Source organism: Nymphalis io, chromosome 22 (assembly GCF_905147045.1).
Source record: "Nymphalis io chromosome 22, ilAglIoxx1.1, whole genome shotgun sequence".
Lineage (NCBI taxonomy): Eukaryota > Metazoa > Arthropoda > Insecta > Lepidoptera > Nymphalidae > Nymphalis > Nymphalis io.
Window position 1 is genome coordinate 631,808 of NC_065909.1, and position 14,419 is coordinate 646,226.

General features: G+C 34.1%; 1 protein-coding gene across 1 annotated transcript in view; it reads left to right on the top strand.

Annotated features, from left to right (window-relative positions):
* Positions 1 to 12,051, top strand: part of LOC126777044 (uncharacterized) — a 138,602-nt gene extending 126,551 nt beyond the window's left edge. Inside the window, exons 9-13 of the mRNA XM_050499893.1 lie at positions 93 to 184; positions 1,551 to 1,728; positions 10,219 to 10,354; positions 11,228 to 11,360; positions 11,796 to 12,051. Of these exons, the coding sequence (XP_050355850.1) occupies positions 93 to 184; positions 1,551 to 1,728; positions 10,219 to 10,354; positions 11,228 to 11,360; positions 11,796 to 11,870 (614 nt within the window). The 3' untranslated portion in view covers positions 11,871 to 12,051. The remainder of the gene's footprint in view (positions 1 to 92; positions 185 to 1,550; positions 1,729 to 10,218; positions 10,355 to 11,227; positions 11,361 to 11,795) is intronic.
* The last annotated feature ends 2,368 nt before the right edge of the window (positions 12,052 to 14,419 follow it).

Here is a 14,419-nt window from a genome sequence, read left to right on the forward strand (position 1 = left end):
GTCGATTTCCTTTAACAAATTAACGACTAAATACAGCACTTAATGACTTTAAATAAATATACTAACAGCCCTAACAATGGTATTATTTTCAGATGATGAATCGGGTGAGAAGTCAGTGTGCGTGCTGCTCGCCGGCGAAGAATCAGAGATCACATTCCTGGATTCACCACCTGATAACACAATTGTAAGCTAGTTTTTCTTAATCGGAACTGTCATGTTTGAATAAAAAAAACGAATAAACATATGATACCATAATTGCACATAAACGTTTCGTAAAAACTGAACATCATAAAGTCAGAAGCTATGACGTAACAACTGTCACTGACCACTCCAATTTCAACCGCGAATTATCACGAAATATCAATGCATTTTCGAAGCGACACGTTTTTATGGTGCCAAAAATATTAGAACCAATTTTATTTGACTTTACGTGCTAAAGGAACGACATTATGAATAGATTGGTTAACCCCTACAATATTTAAATTTGGCTAAAATCCTTTCATTAATACGCTTTTACGTGAGATCCCTTTACATTAGATTTTTTTTATTTAAATCGTTAGCGAGACTGGCTTATTAGCCAGTATATATAGTAATGGCCTATTGGCCACCTAATTGCAGGTGGTCACAATCACACATAGAATTAAGAGTGTTTGTTGTGTTGTGTTCATAATACGCAACACATAATATAAACACAAGAGTAAAAACACAAACTATTTCTATAAGAATATCTGAAGAGTGGGTGGGTGGTATCTTCCCAGGTGGGCTTGCACCAAGTGGTACAACTGATGTATCTCATATTTAAATTTTGCGTTGATATTTAGCCAGTGTGGACATTGACCGTTATTCAAAACGTATAAAATTATTCATTTACAAAATTTAACAAAAAATATTAAAATATTAATTCGTCTATCATAAAATAAACATCATCACGTTTTCAATTTAAAATCTCATAAAGCCGCTCGGTATGATTGTTTCCTCAAGGTTACGACATTTTCCTTTTTAAGCCGTTGACAATATTTGGAATTAAAAAAAAAAGTAAATGATAAATATTTAATAAATACTATGAAATATTTTTTTTTATAGAATAGGTAGGCGGACGAGCAAATGGGCCACCTGATGGTAGGTAAGGTCGCCCGCCCATAGACATTGGCATTGAAAAAAATGTTAGCCATCGCTTACCATGCGCCACCAACCTTGGGAACTAAGATGTTATGTCCCTTGTGCCTATAACTACACTAGCTCACTCACCCTGCAAATCGGAACACAAAAATGCTTAGTACTGCTGCTTTGCGGTAGAATATCTAATGAGTGGATGGTACCTATCCAGCCGAGCTTGGACATAGCCCTACCACTATATGTATATGCAGTTCTAGTTGCCCTGATTGAATTAAAAATAAATAAATTAATTAAACTAACTTTTGCCTTGACGTGTTCAAACGTGACTGGTAATTGACGAAAAATTAAGACTGTTCTCTCTGCGTTGTAGTTCCCTTCACGTCAAATATAACAATTAATCGTAAAATATTTATAATATTGTCTCGTCCCTATAGTCGGAAGGAACAGCTCACGGCTATTGCGTGGTCTACTCAACAGCAGACCGGACAAGCTTTGCTGAAGCGGAAAGACGCCTGCAAATATTATGGGCAGCGGGACATACGGCAAGAAGAGCTGTCATCCTTGTCGGGAACAAGGCTGACCTGGCAAGATCTAGGGTGATACCCACAGATGGTAAGTCGACTCATAGCATAATTGTACTCTTTTCATCTTTTATTTCTAAACAATATTTTTTAAATAAGGCCGATGAAACTTCATTTAGATTCTATTTATATCCAATCCCATCAAAATCTGTTACAAAGTTTACTGTAAATATAATAGAGTTAGGAAGTGACACGTCCGGCTAGCGTTATCGAATTACAGAGGAATCGTGCGGACAGTGTGCGCTGATAATATTGTTATTTCCTCATGATTAACTGAGTTAGGGCATTGAGGCTTCGTTTAATACTGAAACCTAGATTTTTGTAAATAGACACTATAAAAAATAGAAATATTTATCATTTCAAAAGAATCCAGTCTGAGCTGTGTTAGATATTTTCCATAAAAGTGTAATAATCATAATGAATGAGTTTTTAACACACTATTGGATGAGGACAGATTTAGAGGATCTAGGTTCGATGTCTCGGGTTGGTTTTATAAACAAATATTGGATTTCTATACTAAATTTGTTTCAAGTGCAACTTGGTGTTAGGCATTTGAGATTGGTATACACCAGTTTCTTATCCTCTTTGTTATAATTGATCTCTCCCGTTTCATAAGATGAAAGAGAGGGAATAGAGATTGCACTTGCATTTGCATAACAGGACATAATTTACCTAACACTCCAACATATTCATTTGCGGGCGAAGCCGCGTGCACAAATAAGTTACAGTTAAAAGTATTAGATAACATCTCTTACACATATATTCACACAAAATAACTTATATAATTAATCACTACATTAATATTAAACTAAGTATTTTTTTATATTTATACTAAAACATAAGTGTTTGTTAGTAAAGCAAATAAATAAATTTGAATTACAAATAAACATATATACAAGTTACGCGCGAGAAACATAACTTTGAATTAAATTATATACATATTTTTACTTCGTTCTAAATCTGAACTGTAACCGTATTGACCGATGTCAAAGCATCCCTATAGCTAAATCTGAATTAAAAATTGTATCGTAATATTTATAATTTTGCATTATATATTAAGAGGCGATTTATCTTTAACATCAGAAATCAATTTAACGGAAATACACACACACACACGCGCGCGCGCGCGCGCGCCCTTACGCACACGCGCACACACATTATGTAACTTAAGATACTCTTAGAATATACTTACATATTTTAGGATTTTTACCCAGTCACGCGGATGTGAGCCAAGTAAATTGCTTGCATCTAAAATCGCTTGTAATTAGTTAATAATAGTGTAATTGTTTAATTGTTATCAATACAACATTTTTCATATATTATTTTTCAATATCGTAATAAATGGTTTATATTTGTATAATTTAATTTTAAGATGATTATAAACACAAATTAAGCAGATGAAATCTTAACGGTCCGAGTATGAACCTTTTTTTGCGACTCGATTTATCCACTGGGTGACTCGACACACTGGAGCGTAAACGGATACAATTTTAAACAACTAACGAGCAACTGTCAGGGCTTTTAACTTTAACAAAGCGTTAACTCGTAAATTAGAAGTTTCTAATTAAAAACTTCTTACGTAAGAATTTGCGTTATTACTTCTTCCTTAAAGTATTTCAGTCTATGACTTAAAAACTTGTTTATACTAATTGCTTAAATGATATTGAATTAAATGTTACGCGTTAGTCTAATTTATTTCTAATTGAACTGACAAAGGCCACCTGATGGTGAGCGCACCACCGCCAATAGATATTGGCATGGTAGCAATATTGGCCAAACCTTACATTGATAATGCGTCACCAACTTCACATCACCAATGCGTCTTTATATCATTACAACCGTCTATAATTATTCATTGAGAAAATTTAACCAAAATATTTGTACGATAAACTATAATAAAATAAACATTTTACTGGTTGTAGGGCTTTGTGCAAGCTCGACTAGGTATCACCCACTCATCAGATATTCTACCGCAAAACAGCAAAGATAAGATTCTTGTTTTAAGCATTGGAAGATCTTGGTTATTCAAATAAAGATGCGTATAAAATCGAATTCACGGAGACTCACCTCTCGTCCAACATATATTAAAGCAATCACATTTTGTTTGCATTTGAAACATTCGCTGTCAAATCCATTTACTTTAAGACTAGCTGTGACTATAAGAATTCATACATACTGAAATCACATCACACACAGCTTTGGGTAGGTACCGCCCTCTCATCAGATATTCTATCGCAAAACAGCAGTACTTGGTATTGTTGTGTTCCAGTTTGAAGGGTGAGTGAGCAAGTGTAATTACAGGCACAAGGGACATAACATCTTAGTTCCTAAAGTTGGTGGCGCAATGGCGATGTAAGCGATGGTTAACATTTTTTACAATGCATTGGCATTCATTGGTCTATGGGCGTTGGTGACCACGCATCAATAGGTAGCCCATTGCTCGTCCGCCTACTTATACTATAAAAAAACATCAACACGGTACCTAATGGTATATTGTGTTCATAATACATTTTTGTTTAACGTTACAGTTACGTCGCAATATAATTACAACTTATATGTATAACGTATACATTATTCACATTAACATTGATCATTTCGATAGATTCAGTCGTAATCACTGTACAAACACGATTAGGATTTTAGCTTGTAACGTCAAGTTCGCGACTCCACGAATTAATAAACCCTTCCTGAGGCGAGGTTTTCGTATCAATATTGAAATTCCGAAGATACTTTTAACTTTATAAACTAATAAATTAAAATTATTTGTTGAAAAAGCATTAATAAATTAGGCATTAGTCAAATCAAGATTGTTTAGATGGCAAAAAAGCGAGCGAGCACTTGTTGACATTTAGGATATATTAATTTGTATCTGATTAAAATAACTGTGTTTTTGAAGTTTTGGAAAAGATAAACTAATGAGTTTCTTGCTGGTTCATCTCGATATAAGCTACATTCGGTGGTAGTTATATTAATACTAGTAACCCGCCCCTACCTCGTCCGTGTTGAACAATTATCTTTGCAAATTTCGTACGAATCTCTATATCTTTTTAAAAATAAAATACAGTGTATGTTACTCGCTAATAGTGAAGCTGTAGGTAAAAGAAATTTTAAAATCAATTTAGTAGTTTTTGAACTTATCCATCACAAACAAACATGCAAGAAAAATATTATCTCTGTATAATACTTAATATAAATAATCATATAAAATGACGGTTCATAAGAGTTAAAATCATACTTGAATAAAGTATATTTTGATTTGATTTCATTCATGAAAGTGTTGGAAAACACCATAAGCAAACTAGCATGTGTTAGATGAAATTCCACCACATGCGAATCCTACCAAATACCACACCTTCACCTTAAGAGGAAACGAGACATGGCCCAGCTGTAGAGAAACAATTCACAAATGCAAAAATGTATTGTTAACCAGTGACCTGATTTCCAAAGGGAAATTCGTAAATTCAGTTCTGAAAGCAATTTATTGATTTTCATTTATAAGCTTTGAAAGTGATTAATGATGTAACTATAAAGCTTAATTGGTTTAATCAATTATGCAATTCAGACTATAGCGATATTATTTTATTCATATACACAGCATAGTTTTAATAACCATTGCTTACCTTTATGTAATTCTTATATTAATTTATATAGCCGAGATGGCCCTGTGGTAAGAACGCGTGAATCCTAACCGATGATCGTGGGTTCAAACCCGAGCAAGCACCACTAAATTTTCATGTGTTTAATTTGTGTTATAATTCATCTCGTGCTTGATGGTGAAGGAAAACATCGTGAGGAAACCGTCATTTGTCTAATTTCACTGAAGTTCTGTCATGTGTGTATTCCACCAAACCGCATTGTAGCAGCGTGGTGGAATAAGCTGCAAAAACCTTCTCCTCAAATCAAGGATAGGAGGCCTTAGCCCAGCAGTGGGACATTCACAGGCTGTTACTAACTACTAATATTAATTTATTGAGTACCACTATGTAACATTATTACATTAAACTTGTTTATGTGCTTAATGTGGTTTCCTATAATTGAAGGAGGTCACATATTTTAAAACATTATTCCACGATGTAATGTACCCGTAAGTCCTTTGTTGGAAATCCTTAATAAATAAACAAATAAATATTTTAAACAAAAAAAAATTGTAATTTGTTTAATTTGTAACACGTAGGCGGTCTGGCATATTCATAGACACCGGCACTAAGAAATTTTTACTAATCATCCTAAGATGTAATGTAATTTTTTATCGTTTATTAACTAACTTTTACTAATGGTGTACACGCAATTTAACAAAAACCTTATATATCATATTTTCTTATTCTTTGAATGAAGATAAGTGACATTATAACATGATTAAATATATATAAAATATACGCATTACAAATTTATAGAAAAATATTATTATTGTTATGTAATATATTATGCCTGTAGTTACATTAGCTCACTCATCCATCAAATTGTTAAAATTGTTGTGCTCCACCACAACAATTTTAACTGTTGCTGATTGGCTATACAATATCTTTTTATAGGAAGGCGGACGAGCATATGGGCCACCTGATGGTAAGTTGTCACCAACGCCCACAGACATTAGCATTGTAAGAAATATTAACCATCGTTTACATCACCAATGCGCCACCAATCTTAGGAACTAAGATGTTATGTCCCTTGTGCCTGTAATTACACTGGCTCACTCACCCTTCAATCCGGAATACAACAATACCAAGTACTGCTGTTTTGCAGTAGAATATCTGATGAGTGGATAGTACCTACCCAGACGAGCTTTCACAAAACTCTACCACCAGCAGTTTGATAAATAGGTGGTGCCTTCCCAAACAAGGCATAATAATTTACCACCAAATTAATTAATATATTAGTATAATATTATGTTACGACAATTTTTTTCAAAATTGTCGATATCTAGTTGATATCTTGTTTTTTTATTAATATATATATTTAAGCAACCGACTTTTAAGCTGATTTGTATGAATTTATTCAGTAAAACGCTCGCGTATCTTAATTTTAATTTAATATTTTCGCCAGCTGTCACAAAAATTTACAATTCAAACCGTTTATGGGGAAAAACGACGTTTTTGGTTGCAAATAGAGTGTTTACGGCGAAATGGTTGGTACTTTAATTACAAACTTTTGTTTACATTTCATTGAAATTTTAATAGTTATTATAAAAAATTAAAATAAATATAATAAGAAATTAGTCCATTAGTGTTGATTGAAAGAAATTAATCTCAAACATGATAAAACAGCAATTATTTTAATACCTAAGTGTTTTGGCATGAAAAAAGCTGTTTAACTGCTTGGATCCCGTAAAGGTCATCACGTGCGCTTCATTTTATTGTTTTAACGCCTTATCTAAATACTCTATCTAAAGAAAGTCCTTTCTACTTATAGATATTGATAGACAACTAGAAGTAGATTTGTGTAGGTTTCTATTTCTTAAACATAACTCTCAACGTATCATTTACTTATTCTGATAGAAAGGTACCCTATCTTTATTTTATTGATCAAACGAATTACTATTGATCAGCATCTTTAATCATTTGAGATGAACGAATACACCAATTTGCATTGACGTACAATATTGACCAATATCTGTTAAAAGTAATCCCTCACTAACCCACTGCTGGACTAAAGCCTCTTCTCTTGATATGGAGAATATTTGGAGCTAGCTTGGTAGCTAGCCATGCTATCCCGAACTATTATCACAGGATACAAAAATTTTAGACTTTAATTCGACAAAGACAGGTTTTCTCACGATGTTTTCATTATTACAATGTGAGATGTATTGTATACAAATTAAACATATGATTCTAATTGATACTGGTCCGAATTCAAACCTGCGATCTCGATTATTTTACCTATTATTTTGGCTAAGTATATATATATATATACATTGTGTAGATGACTAGAAGATGGATATTAACCGATAAGTCCGGGTTCAAATCCGACCAAGAACAGAAATATGTGTTCATAATTCTACCGACATTTTTCAAATGAAAGTCATATGTGTATCCACTTATTGGGAGCAGTGACTTTTTATCACCCATCAACATCAAACCGTTGTTCAAGAATATAACTCTCTCTCTCTCTTTCTTCGTCCAGTAGTGGGATATTTAAAAACTGTCACTGACCTACTCATTGCAACCTCTGGTATATATTGAATTGATTTATGAAATTAAATTACCGCGATACGTTAATTTGAAAGAAAGCATTTGAAAAATATTTCTTTCTCATTATAAAATTTTATTATCTTATAAGATAAAACCAACACACAACTTTATTTCCGTTCAAAAGCTTAACCAAATGAGAGCTCCGTAATTGTCGTTCCTAAATTTTTCCACAAGGGACATCGTAAATGTACTAAAAAGGCCCAAGGTCGGGAGCTACAGGAATTATTTAAGCCAGTCTAGTCTGATTATTTATTGAGCATATAACGCTATGCTGAGCTATACGGCGCTTGAAAATGATTTAGTTAAAATTAAGTTTCTTAAGTTTGAAGTTTCCGCTGTGCAATCAGAAGAAACATTTTTCCAATAACAAGGTAATCTGACAAATGGCAAAAAAAAAGAGCCGAGATGGCCTAGTGGTGAGAACATGTGAATCTTAATGATGATCGTGGGTTCAAACCCGGGCAAGCACCACTGAATTTTCATGTGCTTAATTTGTGATTATAATTCATCTCGTGCTTTACGTTGAAGAAAAACATCGTGAGGAAACCTGCATGTGTCTAATTTCACTGAAATTCTGCCACATGTGTATTCCACCAACTCACATTGGAGCAGCGTGGTGGAATAAGCTCCAAACCTTCTCCTCAAAAAGAGGAGAGGAGGCCTTTAGCCCAGCAGTGAGACATTCACAGGCTGTTACGGGTACGGTTTACTGGCAAATGGCCTACCTGATGGTAAACAAATTGAATATGCGTCAGAGAAAGAGAGGCCAAACGAATCTTTGACAAGATTATAAACAATAATTATGTGCTGTACGTATTTTCATCTAAATGTTACCTTGCGGCCGTAGACACTGATTCCACAACGTTTTCGTAACAAAATGGAAGCGTGACCTATCAGTTTGAATAAACGAAACGCTTATAATGTTATCTGGTTGGATTAGATAACATTCCCGTTCGCCCGTTAGGGCTCTAGAACATTACTAACGTCTTCTGCTCGTGTCTTTGTATAATATTTTGTTTGTATAAAATTCTATAATGTTGAATGGTTTCTGGAAAACAACATATTTTTATCGACAGTGTTGACGTCCACTACGTTTTCACTTTTAAAAGAACAACTGCTGAATTAATCTTATAAGATTTATATTATAGCGCTGTATAGCACATTACGTTCGGTGAACTAAAGGACTATTTCCACATGAGAGTTCCTGATAGCTATTTTATCACATTCGTTTAAAGAGAATGTATTTTAATTGTATTACGATTTAAACGCAGTTTAATGTGTACGGGCTACAGATTTTGTTTTATACATTTTGAATCCAATTTAGTGCTTCAATGAATTGAAACAATATTGCTTTTGTGTCGGAATATTATAAATAAATATATATTATATTCTGAATGCCTCTTTAGTCTAGTGAATTGATGAAAGGCCATAGACCCGGAACTCCTGGGTTAAATTCCCAGGTCGGGCCAATAAAAAGTTATTGGGTTTTTCTGTCAGAAAATTCTCAGTAACAGCCCGGAGTCTGGAAATTGGAAGTGTGTATACTCCCGTGCCTCGGAAAGCACGTAAACCCCTTGGTCCTGCGTCTGAACTCTTTCCGGTCGTGTCAGATTGCCGTCCCATCGGATTATGAGAGTGAGGGAAGAGAGAGTGCACCTGTGTTTGCGCACACACTTGTGCACTATAATATCTCCGGCTTAGTTTACTAATCGCTCTTGAGATTGGTCACCGTGCCCGAATACGGTCTGGAGGACATTACTATTATAATTTTGAATGCATATATGTACATGTTACTAAACGGTTCCACCAATTTGGATATTTTTTGTGTGTGTTTGACTGGGTCCCTTAGACTTAGATTGCTTGTAGGAGGTGGCGCTGTGATAGAATAAGCGCAATAAGCGCAGAGTTCATTACAAATGAAAAACCACCAGCGGGGTCGCGGATGAATTCGAAGGCGTACCCGATCAGGTTTTAGGAACTTTTCTTTTAACAATAAAAACTATTTTACCCATCGCAATCGGGACGTGCGTGAAAAAATGTATTTATTTATAAAATACGTCGACAAATGAACCGCCGGATTGTATGTTTTCACCACCGTTCACATACAGTGGCGCCGCGCAAAAGGGAAATAATGTTAGTTCCCAAACTTGTTACCACATTGGCGATGTAAGGTGGTTCATACTTCTTACATTGTCAATATCTATGACGCTGTAATGTCAATATCTAGAAGATGCTGATCCCTTACCATCAAGAGGAATAATTGCCAGGCTGCTGGCAATTATTCCATTACCTATTCTTATATAAAAATTAACAGAAGGTATTCTTGATTTCAGAGGGCAAAGCTCTGGCAACGTCTTACGAATGCAAGTTCATTGAAACATCAGTCGGGATCAACCACAACGTGGACGAGCTGCTTGTTGGACTCCTCACACAGATCAGGCTGAAGCAGCAACACGCTGATCGAGTCAGGTACGTACTATAACTGGGCTTAGTTTTATTATGAAAACGACTTCATAACTGATAAATGTAAAAAAGTCATACTACTGGTCAAAAATTCTCCATTATTCAGGAGAAGATAGTGTTTATTGTACCATGCTGCTTTTATGCTCGAGCAGGCTTCCTCACGAGATGAATTATAAACAAGAAATTAACCAGTGTAACTACAGGCACGAGGGACATAACATCGTAGTTTGACGGCGCATTGGCGTAAGGGATGGTTGTCATGAAGCAAAAGGAGGCGGCGGAGAGAGATAGGGAGAAAGATGCACTCGCAGACCGATGCGCCGAAGGAGAACAGGGTACAGACGGCATCGCAACGCCAACTATTTACCTCCATGAAGAGAACCTCCGGGCAATGAAAAGGGGGAGTTCATTGCTTAAAGTATAGGGTCCCCCAGGTCGAGAAATGTGTGAGCATAACCGGCACATCCCAACAGGGGTATTTAACATCGAAGGGTTCGACAAAAAGAACAGCCACAGGTGGAGGCGCGGAAGAATGCACAAGCGTACCCGCAATTTCGCCAAGTGTGGATCGCTGGAACCGTGGTGGTTTTAGTCGGTAAGAGTCCGACATAACCCTCCACGTATCATCAGATATGGAGGATATCCATGAGGATTTACCCAAGATAAAAAAGGGATGGTTAATATTTCTTATGTTGCCAATGTTTATGGACGGTGGTGAAAGCTTATCAGGTGTCTAATTTTCCAGTCTGACTACCTATAGTTTAAAAAAAACATATTAACTTAAGGCTTGGAATGCTTATAGTGTGAGACTATATAAATAATGAAATAAACAGCTTATGTATTAAGTGATAAATATTTTCGTCCTAATAAATGTTCCAGAAAACGGAGCGGGTCTCGTAAGAACCGCAGTCGTGCGCGCTCCCCGCTAGAAGCGGAAGTGACGCCGGCGCCCGCGCCCGCCTCCGCGGCCAGCACGCCCAGAAAACGCACGAGACTGTCTGCCAGTGTGAAGGTACCTTGTTACAAGTACCGTTAACATTACAATAACTTGATTTCATTTATATATGAACAATTTTCGACTACATTGTAATTTTTCGACATTCAAGTTTTATTTATTGGTTTTCTTTTTGTACATTTTTTTAATTCATTACGAGTCTTTTTATTCAAATTAAAAATTAGCAGCTTGCAAATTATTTTACTTTTTAATTTGATTTGTGTGCAGATCCATTTAAATGCTTAAACTCAGTGTCAAAGATATATATATATATATACTTTGATTATTTACTGAATTAATCTCTACTTGGTAATTATATATTTTGCTATTTTTTTCTGTATTAAATAAATATTATTATACTTGTGTATTGTGTTAGTCCTTATGAAGCAAATCTTATAAACAAAATGTTGACCATTATAATTGAAGATAAAATAATATAATTTCTCTCCTTAGGTCCGTGGTCTTCTCGGGCGCGTGTGGGCACGTGACTCCAAGTCTAAGTCTTGTGAGAATCTCCACGTGCTCTAGCACACAGTCGCCGAGCCCGTCGCATGCTTTCCATTCTTCGACTGTGCCGCAAACTACACCTAGATACATTGATCCCTATATCGATAACTAGCGCTAACTCTATGGTAGAGCGAGACTATCCGACACTTATTCACCGCCATAATCAGATCGTTATAAACGTGTTTTAAAATTTTCAAGAATTAAAACCGTTGTACCCAGGATATCAATTCTACTAACGAATCACGTTATCGCAATCAAATCGAAACGTAATCTTTTCCGTTTAACCGTTATCCTATTCTACTAACACAAGGGTCTAGTTGAGGTTTGATCGTAGCTGGATCGGAATAGAATCGGATCGTATCGAAACCGTTATAAATTAGTAGAATTGGCCACTGTTTATTGGATTCTGCATCTCAAGAGGTGTCTACAACAATTTATTTTTAAAATAAATTGTCATGCAATCTCGTACCTCTTGCCACCTGACACTTAAAATGACTGATCATTTTGCTCTACCTCAGTGCCAGTGCTGTTAGAAGCCACAGCTTTTTCCCAATGTACAAGATTCATAGTAAGATTTACCATTTAACTTCCTTTTATAAAAGAAATATTCCGTTTTAAAACTTCGCAGAAATTGATAGCAAAAATAATAGTGAGTGCAAGAGTGTTATGTTATATTGAAAAACAAAATTAATTTAATAATATACAACAGAAAAAAATATTTAATTAAATTTAAAAAGTTATTTTCTTAAATAAATGTGGAATAACATGCATATTACTATAATTTATACTATCATTGTAATTATTCTGGTGTACAGTAAAGTATAAAAATATGCTTTTCGCTAAAAAAACGCTTGTGGCAAAACGACGGGCCGGCGACATTGTCATATTGACAAATAAATATTAAGAGAAATTATAACTTGTATTGTACGGTGTTTGTTCCGTGAAAAAAAATATTTTGGAATTTAAATATAAAATGCAATTTTTATATATGTAACAAGCAACACCATATATTTGACGAAAATACGTCTTTTAAGTTGTCATATTATTTATTTAGCTTTTTGAGAAGATTATTCTGAATATAAAGTGTGTTAAGTCATTAAAAAAGTATTAATAGAAGTATTTGAGAATGTAATAATTATAAGAAATATATGTGATCCCATTGTGTCTCCTTAATTTATTCGTATTTCAAGTAGGTGTTAGATTATATAATACAATAACTCGTTCATTATAAACTATTATGATTAATGTCATTAAAAAATAAATCATTATTATTATATAAAATTATACATTAATGAAACGTGTATCATTAAAATATGTCAGCACATTTAAATTTAGAATGTATTCGAATATAAATTATCTTACAGGTTATAGAATTTTTGTATATGCATTTAGTACGTAATATTGCATTTTATTATCAATTATTATCAATACATTTAATTAATATAAGAAAAATTGTAAATTAATTAAAAGGTCAGACATATTAGTGATTGCAAACAGTATTGTAAAAAAAATTTAGATTATCTATATTATATAATTATATAATGGTGTAAATCATCTATTCTTCCAATGTGTACTTTGTCTTAATAATTTATTTAATAGAGAGATTCTTCTAGAATTTTTCAGTCTAGATTTTTTTTTACTTTATATTATTAAATTTACAGATCTTCCAAAACCTTCTTGAGCTGTTAAAAAAAACCAAACGGGTCCACGGCTTCGAAATGTAAGCTAACGAATTAGAGGTAGAAATATAAGGACTTATAGATGAATAGTCGTAGAAAAGATGTTGTATGACATGGATTGGTAAATTCCTCAAAAGATGCAAGAAATAGCATTTTTTGAAGAACTTCAAATACCTCTTGATAAATCCATGTTATAATGGAAAGGAAATAGTGCATCGTAGAGCGATCAGGCAACTGAAAAAGACAGAGCTATACTAGGTAACGCGAGATGTAGAAAATAGCAAAAAAAAAACAGTTCTCGGCGGCACGGCGCGGACATTTTGTGGAGTAAATGACAAAATTGAATCCATCCAAACGATTTTATTTGTCAAAAAAATTGAAATCTCTGACGTTTTAGTGATACATATAGCGTTGTGTTTAATAGAATTGTAATTTGAACATATAAGTCGGACTTCACATGATATTTTTATTTGATTTTAAAATATAGTCCAAAAAGTGAAATTCATATATAGCGTAGACGCTAAAGATCTACTTTGTTGGAAAAACCAAATGGAAATACTACTTACGTTAACTTTGCATTCAAACTTATTGAGGGTTTTCAAAAAGACAAAAAAAACTAACAACTATGTTATCTATAGACAGTGTAACGTTACAATATCATATTTATCAACCTAGATTGTATGTTTTGTCAAATAAATATATATTTGTATGTACTTGTTATGACAGGAGACAAGTTTAACACAACAATTTGACCATCCACTTACTAAATAGCTTGAAATATCCCTTATCTTGTGAATATATTACATAATATAAATACTGAAAATGTATTATATGACACCTTAGGCCTCTTATAAGTATCAAGATAGTTTTTGCCTCAGTCTCTCCAATGAG